We start from the raw sequence: 10,335 nt of genomic DNA on the forward strand, positions 1-10,335 counted from the left end.
TATTTGAGACTCGAAGAAGTACATCTTACTTTTTTTTAAGGTATAAACACAATTTACATTTATTCCATAGACTTTTTGAAATAATGCCCTACTCCCTTTTTCTCCATTTAATCTTAAGTTATGTTTTAATTTTAATTAATTAAAATTAATTCAAACAGTTCATTTAATCCTTTCCCCGTTTTCATATTTTATTTTTATAAATTTGATGGGCAATAAGATGAAACTTAGAATATTGTTTGAATGAGTTTTGTCTTCTATTTTTTAAAACTTTTCATAAATGAATTTTTTAAAGTTATTTGAAAGAAATAAGATAAAATGGCACATATTTAGTAATATTATTTTTTAAAAATCATTTTAAAAATAAGTAAAAAATTATTTGATAGATTTATGTTTAAGATAAGTTTTGAAACTTTTAAAAAGAAAAAACTTGTTTTATTTTTTATTTATTAAAATAATTTATTTAATATACTTGATATAATTTAAAATATCTATAAGATATAATATTTGTTATATTAAATTTATAAGTCTCACATAAACATGCTCATGCGCGCACACTTTAATATTTGAGACTTATAAAAATATCTATGATGTAAAAACATCTATGATGTATTTGAGAAGTATTTATACTTTGTGTATATAATGGTCTATTATCTTCTGAATGTTCCACGATAAAAACAATTATCACATGTATGAATTTACTGGTTAAATCTATCTACTATTTTTTTTTATTTCAATTTTGTTACAAAATAAATTAATTCATTTTGTAGTTTCCACAGGCTCATGTCATATTCTTTTTTTAATTCAAATAACATTCTTCTTCTTATTCTTGATTGAAATCATAAATATTTTTTCAATGCTCAAGTTAAATAACACATAAAATATATAAAATTAATTTAAAAAATTAAATTAAAAAAAAATATATAACCTTTTTATATTTATCAAAATACAAGTGTATTGATCGAATGGAGATTAATAAAAAAGACTCAAGTCATTAAGAATCAATTTGATTTTATGTTTGAAAATGATATATCTACTACGGTGTGTGATTAAGTAATATCGGATGAACCAACATATGATAGTGTTACTAGAAAGATTTTATGGAAAGTTATAAAGAAGAAAGAGATTAAAATTGCATATATTTACGTTATCCAAGATATGTATGAACCAGTATCAACTAGTGTCCGAACACAGGATATAGAGACAAACGATTTTCTATTACAATATGTTTGCATCAAGGATCAACTTTAATCCCCTATCTTTTTACCTTAATTTTGGATGTACTCACAGAACACATAGAAATGAATGGTTTTCACCTATGCAGAAATAAGACAAAGTATGTGAAATGCAAGTTCAACAAAAGAAATGTTTCTAACTTATAGGTGAAAGTTGAATATCATATTATCCCTCAAGTCACACGGTTTAAATATTTTTATTCTGTAATACAAAATCATGGAGAAATAGAAGGGGATGTAAATCAACGAATTCAAACTAGATGGTTAAAATGGATGTGGACTTCAAGAATTTTATGTGACGCAAGGTACCACTTAAGCTGAAGGAAAAAATTATCGAATTGTGATAAGATCTACGATGTTGTACGAGACAGAATGTTAAGCGGTTAAGAATCAACATGAGAATAAAGTTAGTGTAGCAGATATGAGAACGTTGCGTTGGATGAATGATAAGATTAGACATGATATGATTAAAAATGAAAGTATTAGAGAGAATGTTACGATAGCAACTATACTAGAGAAGATTGAGGAAAATAGACTTTTGCATCAAATGGAGAAAAATCAAACTACTAAAAGAAGAGAAAAACTTAAAAAGACTGTAAGAGAAGTTATTAAAAAAATATTGAGATTAACAATTTGAATATAAACATGATTCTAAATAAATTAGAACAAAAATTGATCCATATAACCGACTCCATTTAATTCAATAAAGCTTAGCTGTAGTACAACATAACTTCTCAATTTTGTACCTTTCACTTCACATTTATGATAAAATTTATATTTATGATAAAAATCCTTATCTCGCTTTTATTAATACAATTTTTTTTATGTGAGTTGATCAATTAAGTCAATTATTTTGAGACCGTATAATTTAACAATTTGAGTAATTAAGTCAATTATTTTGAGACCGTATAATTTAACAATTTGAGTAACTAACATATTTAGATTCGTATAGTCCTATTCAAAAATAAGGATACTCAAATACAACAAAATAGGATCAAAACATAAATTCAAACTCAATTTTCCGAACAGCAAACAATCGAGGCTTTGAAGATGCAACAAAGAACATTTATACATATGACTTAGTGGGAGCAGAAGGAAGTGAATTCACAAATAATGTAGCAGCAAGTAATAAATCACACCACAAACATGAATGCCATCATATTAGACCTTGTAGTGCTTTTGACCATTTGAAATATTAATATTGGGAATTTCTTAATTCACATTGTTTATTTCTTAAACAAGTTAAAATATTAAAATATTCTCAAATTTTAGAGATATATTTCTAGTTGCATCTAATACAAACACAATTTAGGTCATTTTGAATAACGCCTTATTAGTTTGTTTTTTTTAATCCGAGATGCATCTCCGAAATCTTTCGTAGATGCATCTCTGAAACATATGTGCACCAGAATCAGAAGTAGAATCAGAAGTAGAAACCAGAAACTTGTATTTTGACAAAATATAATTACCTTTTATAACATAAAATAAACATTATATAAGTGATTTCAACATAAAATGAAACACTATATCATGCTGACTACGGATATATATCTCTGGTTCGACGTCATATTATCTTGTTCCAGAGATATATCTCCGGTTCGACACCCTATTATCTTGTTCCAGAGATACATCTCCAGAATCTATCCTGAACCAAGCAGAATGGATCAGACAGAAAACAAAACCTAATTGATGACTGTTTCGCAAATGATGTATGTATCTCATTATGTTGGTTCTGGATCATTTGATTCACAGTCTCAATCTCTACACAAACTGTCTTTACTATTTCTCAACCATTTCTTCAGTATAGCATGGGTAGACTCAACTCGGTTAATTGTGAGCACAATAGAAAACATGTTGAAAAACTTGATGGAATCAGGATGAGTCCAAAATATATCTATAATGATTACTCCATCTTCGCACTTTTGGTACATATACACAAAACTATTATCATTCAACAGTTTCAAGAGTTGTTGCATTTCAGTTCTACCCCCATTCACGCCTTGTTAGTTTAGTACTCGAATATTGTACACTTGCTTGATATTTGAGATATTTTCTAGTCTTTTACATTTCAAAGTTGCAGGTATATTTTTCGGTTGAACCAAATTCATTGTCATGTTTGCAACGCATTCCTTCTCTTCCAGCATGAGACAACACGCAATTGGATGACCGACTAACTTTTCACACAAATCATGGTTATGTAAACCACGTATGACATTAAATTTATATTTCATGTTTGTCAACATATAACCATGCAACTTAAAGGGGCACTCACATTTTCTTGAACCGGTGTTATCTCGTTTAAAATTTCGGAGAGGAGGTTTATATTTCTCACTTCTTTCGCACATCATTGTCACAAATGCGCATCTTCTATCCGAACCATTATCGGACATTTCGATTACCACACCAAATCCCAGTTTGAAGGCCTCTGTACGAATTCATTGAAGCATGTGATCACGAAATTCAAACTCTTGCTCATTTTTAAATTGGTTGCCAACATCTACCGTCTTCACAACAACGTCTTTTGCATCGGGAGACCCAACATGTTTGGGAAAAACATAAAAGTGCATCATATCTAATGAAAACAATTACAACAAAACATTCAATAACCACAAATTCTATAAACAAAGCTGAAAAAATAAACACTGACAGATACCAAAATTACATTTCTAAATGAGTTCATACTCGCTCCGAAAATGTATCTCCGGAATAAACCCACTTTTTTCAGACTGAAAACAAGATTAATATGAATAAGGCTTAAAATAAATTATCTTTACCTAGAATTTCAACTTCTTTTCCTCCCTTTGATGTGATGAAACACAAGATTGAAGATTTGGACTGAAAATCTAAATTAAGAATGGAAGGGTTTTTGGTAAGGATTTGGAGTGGAAAACAAGTATGGTTGTGTGATCATATATTTCAATGTTTTGTCAAATTATTTCAGAAATGCTTCTCCGAAAAAATCAAGCATGCAAAAAGTCACATACATTTCAAAATCTTGCCTCAATCCTCCGAATCTCTGGAATATTCACTGGACAGATCAACTGACAATATATTTGTTGAAAACACCCGAAAATACATCTCTGGAATATTTTTTAATATTAATCTAGAGTGACACTCATTTGGTGCGCCATAATGTTTGTGCATGGTGCGTCGGAAGATGCATATCCGAAATCTGATGAGCAATTTTGATTTTTAAAGGGTATTTTTCCACTCTATAAGATGCAGTAAGAAATTCCCTTAATATTTCACAGATGTAATTTTGCTGCAACACTAAATATCCCACTTTCCGAAAACAAACAGTTACATCAAAGAACCATCACTAATAACATCTCAAACTTTGCTAATATGGCATCAACCTGAGTATGACTTAGAACAGCTCAATTTGCTAAACAGCTACAACAACAATTCAAAGAATGCAAAATATATGGGACGAAGTTAATTTAACAGCGTCAATTTGCCAAACAAATAAAACAGCTCATAGAATGCATAATATAGTTACTAGTTCTAAATAAGACCAATGCAAGTTCAAATGACATTTACATTTCAAGTAGTTGAGTGATATTAAACAGAAATCAAGTTCAAAATAACTTAAGTTGAATAAATTTCAAATTTGATAATTGATTTCATGAGATTTCCAAACAAATTTAAGGACTTGCATGTACTCCTATCTATATCAATTATCATCCTTTAAAACAAACTACAATGCAGATATGTTTTCACTACTCCCACTTTTCAATGTCTCTGAAATATAAAATTCTTAAATGATTCTTAAAAATACACAAAAAAAGAGTTTTTAATAATTAATACTGAACAACAAAAACATGGAAAAGTACATGATTTTGGAGGCTTCAGCAAGTTAACCATTTCATACAGATTCATAAAAACAAAGATAAGAAATGGGACAACTTGAACATTAGATTATTATCATTAGTTACATTAGTTGTTCTAGAAATAAATTGACACAATCTTATCACAGGTGCCAATCATGGGTAAGAATAAAATGACAACAATGAAGAAAAGTTCAACAACAACAACCAAGCTTTTTCCACTAAATAGGGTCAGGAAACAGTGAATAAAAGTTCAACATCACAAAAACGCAGCAAAACAAATGCGGAGAAAGCATGTTCCACCAAAATATCAGAGAAAGAGAAATGAAGCTGAAATGGAAGTAGATGGTTTTCACTTTACCTTGTTCCTTCCCGTGTTGTTAATAGCGGATCACAGAAAATAGTGGATCACCAAAAGTTAAGTGGTTCAAACTTTAAAACAACTAATAATTAGCCGTTCTTCTAATTCTAAGTCTAACTAATGATAGAAGATGAAGAAAAAACAACAAAGTGAAGGAGAAGAATGAACGGACTCGATGTGAAGGTGATGGAGGCACATTGGTTATGGGAAAACTTTCATTTTATTGATCCCTTAACCAGAACTCTTAGTACATTCATTAGCGAATTAGAACTACGTGGAGAAAATGAAAATGAAAATATGAGGTAAAATTCAAAGTGAACCATGTAATAATATTTTAACTGCAAGTAGAAGGGAACAAAAAGAGAATGGTTAGAACTCCCACCTTCGTTTCCCATGGGACATTCTATAGTAGCCAAAAAATTAGCCATAATTATATAATAATCCTATCTTATTAAATTGATAAATATCTCAACAAAGATAACTCCAAATGATACATATCAATCATATTGAAGCAAAAAATGCTGTTATTTGAAACTTGATTATCCATGATGCTCTCTTTTAAGAATTCTAACAGTGAAGTTTTCCAAAGGCTAGAGGGAAAAAATTCTGCAAAGTCTAGCAAATGTGCACCTGAGTCGTAGACTTCATGAAATCGACCAAGATTATATGATCATTTAGACTTCTTTCCTTGTTTTTTCTTAATAACTTCATCAGTATACATTATGCCCTTGCCTTTGTAAACTTCAGGTGGCTTACAATTGCGAACTGTAGCTGCAAACTGATGCACCCTTTGCTTGTCTATTCCTGTACAACAAATTACATTGTTTTTGAAGCAGAAAACACGGACAGCAGGAGGCGCAGATAATTCCACCTCGTGACTATACCCTAACTTGAGATACAACAGACGCCCTGCAGATTCAGCTCTTGCTTTGTATCCAACACCCACAATCTTAAGAAAGCGGAAAAATTTGGCCTCCATTACTTTCAAAGCAAATCAGTTTCCTAACATTGCCACAGAAAAAAATTATTATGGAAAACTAAAACATTTAGATAATCAATCAAATTGGAGGAAAGAAAATTTCGGAAGAGAAAGGGTATGGCATATAGATCCTCTCTTGGATAGCATATGTATCATCTCAAATGGCTTAACCAAAGGTGTTTATAATTACAGTAAGAAAAATATGTGTACATCATAGCTCCAACAATATTAGGGCTGTGCATGGTAGGATATTTTTAAAAATCAAACCATATTCATTAATAAACCACTTACATGGATTAGGATTTATAACCATATCAACTTTCTACTCAAAAACAATTATGAACATATAACTTGTTATTTTTACAAACCAGGATAAAAATTGGCTATTCTCTCAAACCGGTTTTGAACCGTTTATAATTAGTTATTTTGAGGTTTAAACCCGATTTTCGAGAGCAAATTTTAGAACAAAAAAACACAGATTTTTAGCAACATTAACAGAGAAAAGACAGACACTAATATAGAAATTGCATCATAAAAGTTACACACCCCATAGAGAAAGATTAATATTGAGCAGCGAAATCAATTAAATAAACGTATACCCCAAGTAACGTAAAATATCAAGTTCTATATTTTGACAATTAAGCAATTATTTAGAGAGAACACAGTATGATGCTGCTATGTTTGTGAAAAAGGAAATTTTGCAGCATGAAAAGTAAAGAGAATAAGAAGATTAAAGATAGGGAATTAATCAACATTTTAGAAGAGTCAATTCTTAATTCATGTAAAAGAAAAACAACAAATTACACATATTAGAAAATATGCTAAAATTAACTATAACCAATACTATATATAAGTTTAATATATGTGTCCTAAAAAATGAAAAAAGTAAAGTAGAAAATAAAGTAACCCAGCATAGAAAATAAACATATGGTTATGAAATAAAGTAACCCAGCATAGAATCATTTTAACATTTTAATAGCTTTATATTAGCATCACCATCATTATTATCAAACCCTCATAATCCAAAAAAACAAACACCAAAAACAAAGTTCAACTTCAGTCCCAAAAACGGTTAAGAATGTGGCAAGTGTGAGTAGTATGGGTAATAGTCTCACATTGATTGAAAATGTGGAAACTTGAGTATTTATAAGTGAGAGAACTCATTCACCACCTTAAGGTTTTGGATGAATATGTGGTGTGTCTCTCACAAAGGTGTTGCTCTAAAACAAGAAGTCTCACAATGTTCAATGCTCCCTTTTGAAAAACTCCCCCAACAAATGGTATCATGAACCTTTGGTTCGATGTTGCTTTAAAAGAAGAAGTCTCGCAATATTCAATTAGTGAAAAACACCCCAACAGAAACAAGCAATTTCTCTCAAAACACAATCGTCAAAGATATAAAGTCATTGTTGTTGAGTATGATCAAGATGGTTACCAAAAAACCAAAATCTCAATCTCACCACAACAACCCCATCACAATCATCAAAGATACCAGAATCAAAATGAAAATAGAAAAACAAAATAGTTAAGGACGTGTAACCTTTGAAAGACCAATCTGTAGGAGGAAGATCATGATTCTTCCTGGGAAGATTAGTGTAGGAGGAAGATCATGATTCTTCCTAGGAAGATTAGTGTAGGAGGAATCACAAACTGAATCAGAGAAACCCATTTTATTGTATTCAGAAATTTTAAAACAGATTTGGGCCTCGTAACCTAAAAATTTCACAGCTTCTCATTTTCAACCCTTGACGGCACACTATAGAAACTAAAAACAAAGCTTTTAAACATATGTAATACTTAAAGGATGCTGGTACAGATAATGACAACATTCAGTGGTGTAGTTGTTGAAGCTAAATGTTCATTGAATATACAATCAATGGAAGCTGTGTACTTTATTCCATAAATGTTACAAATCAACTTAGACCAAAGAACTCACTCTTGAAAAGTGAAAATCATCTACAATAATATGCTAAGAAATCAGTATCTACCACATGATTTACGCAGTGAAGGAAGGTTTTGAGATAATGCATTTTCAATTTGTTTCTAATATGTAGTCATTTTCCCCTTATGTTCGAACTTTCATATCTTGTGCTTAAGGCCGTGTTGCCAATGGCTATCGCGGCCTCAATCCGTTATGGAAAAGTGAGGGGAAGGAAAAACAGAAAAGAGGAAAAAGCGGAAAACCTGGAGGAGTTTATCAATGTTTCTGGCAGTAAACGACCCGCTCCGCCTACAATCTCCGGCAAGCTTTTCGTTTTCCGGCGAGTTGAGTTCAGAGGCAATAAAAGGGATGGAGTTGCAGAGATTTGTTGAGTTAGGTTAGAATTTTATTGAAATTCCCTGGGAGTGTAAAATGAGAACCTAAAAGGATTTTACATAGTTAATTGAATATTTGGAAGAGTTTGAATTTTTTTAATTATCTATAATTAAGAATGTAATCAATTTCGTTTGTACTGAATTTTTTTTCCATCGGTTTAGTGTGAGTTAGTTTTTAATAATTTTTAAAAATAGAACTGAATCAAATTAATAGGTACGGTCTAATTTATTTTGGCTTGATTGATTTATAATATTTTTTTTAAATATTATATTCATCATTGTATTCTTTTTTATTGTGTTTTTTTTATGTATTTTATGTTATTGTATTTTTAAATAATATATCTTATGTATTTATTTCTCATGTTCTATTTTTTCAAACAAATTATAAAGTGTTCTTAATTCATACGAAATAGTGATATAATTTATTTTACATCATGAAATAAATTCATTATCAAATATAAAAGTTTACATTTGTCATCAAAAGGTTGGGAAGAGATTTGTAAGTTTAACAAATATAACATAACAAAACACACATCAATTAACATGTTTCACATCTCAAACACACATTAAAATTATTTTGTAACAAGATTAGAAGGAACTTTGTTGAAGAAGAAGAACCAAAAAAGATTTTAAAAAAATTAAAAATTAACGAAGAGAACTTGAACACGAAGAAAACGACCATAACATATTAGAACGACGTAGAGAGCAACCGTTATGGCGGGCAGTGAGAACAACAGTTCAATGAAAGCAAGTTTTTGTGACTTATGGTTTCTACTGTTTATGTTTTAAAGTTTTGTTTTAGATGTGTGTTTTACTGAAAGGAATAAAGTGTAAACAAAGATGGAGAATGGTTGGATCGATATAAAATTTGGGCTCGGTGATGGGTAAAATTAAAAAAAAATAGAGCGTAACTATATCCATTGGTTTGGTTCATCGGTTTGGCGGTTCCTAAAAACTAAAACCAAGAACCGAACCAAACCACATCGATTTTCATTTGTCTGGTTTAGTTTTGTAATCGAACTAGAAACAATCGGTTTTATTTCAGTTTGGTTTGGTTTGGATTGTCGGTTTAATTGATATTTTCTGATCCGCTTACACCCTTACCTATAAAGTAATACAAACAAATGATGGTGATGAATTGAAGGTATAAAACTTTTTACATTGACAGTGCATAATAATTAATTTCTTTAAGCTATAGTATTGTAAACACGCATCAATTCAATTTTCGATAAAATTTATTACTCCCTGCCCCTAATTCTAAGTCACGCAAAAAATATTTGTTTCAAATTATAAGTATTTTTTATTATAATTTAGGACGGATGTAGTATATTTTAAACATTTTCGTATATTAGAGTATTAAATTACATTCAACATTTTGTAAAAAAAATCACATTAAATGAAATATAAACAACAATATTGGTAGAAAGGGTTATACTCTTGATTTTATGATTGAGTGTATGGTATGTATTGGTTTTGGGTGTTAATGAAAGGTTGTGGTGCACTTTGGTAATTTTGTTGTGTTGGAATATGAGAGTATGTTTGTTGTTGGTTGTATTGGACATTTGAATACGATGTTTATTCACGTGAGTCAACTAATAATCTAGGTTTGGGCAGATATCT

General features: G+C 30.2%; 1 protein-coding gene across 1 annotated transcript; it reads right to left on the minus strand.

The window, feature by feature from the left end:
* Nucleotides 1–5,850: 5,850 nt before the first annotated feature.
* LOC127091674 (60S ribosomal protein L6, mitochondrial) lies at nucleotides 5,851–8,794 on the minus strand. The gene is made up of 2 exons (XM_051030360.1): nucleotides 8,584–8,794; nucleotides 5,851–6,422 (listed from the first exon to the last, which is right to left on the minus strand). The coding sequence occupies exon 2, from the start codon at nucleotides 6,397–6,399 to the stop codon at nucleotides 6,091–6,093; it is 309 nt and encodes a 102-aa protein (XP_050886317.1). The 5' UTR covers nucleotides 6,400–6,422; nucleotides 8,584–8,794; the 3' UTR covers nucleotides 5,851–6,090.
* Between the last annotated feature and the right edge of the window lie 1,541 nt (nucleotides 8,795–10,335).

The sequence above is a fragment of the Lathyrus oleraceus genome, chromosome 6 (assembly GCF_024323335.1).
Source record: "Lathyrus oleraceus cultivar Zhongwan6 chromosome 6, CAAS_Psat_ZW6_1.0, whole genome shotgun sequence".
In the NCBI taxonomy this organism is placed as follows: Eukaryota; Viridiplantae; Streptophyta; class Magnoliopsida; order Fabales; family Fabaceae; genus Lathyrus; species Lathyrus oleraceus.

What these genes read in the sequence shown, in the direction of transcription:
- LOC127091674 (XM_051030360.1), bottom strand. Translation starts at nt 6,399, where the DNA reads ATGGAGGCCAAATTTTTCCGCTTTCTTAAGATTGTGGGTGTTGGATAC.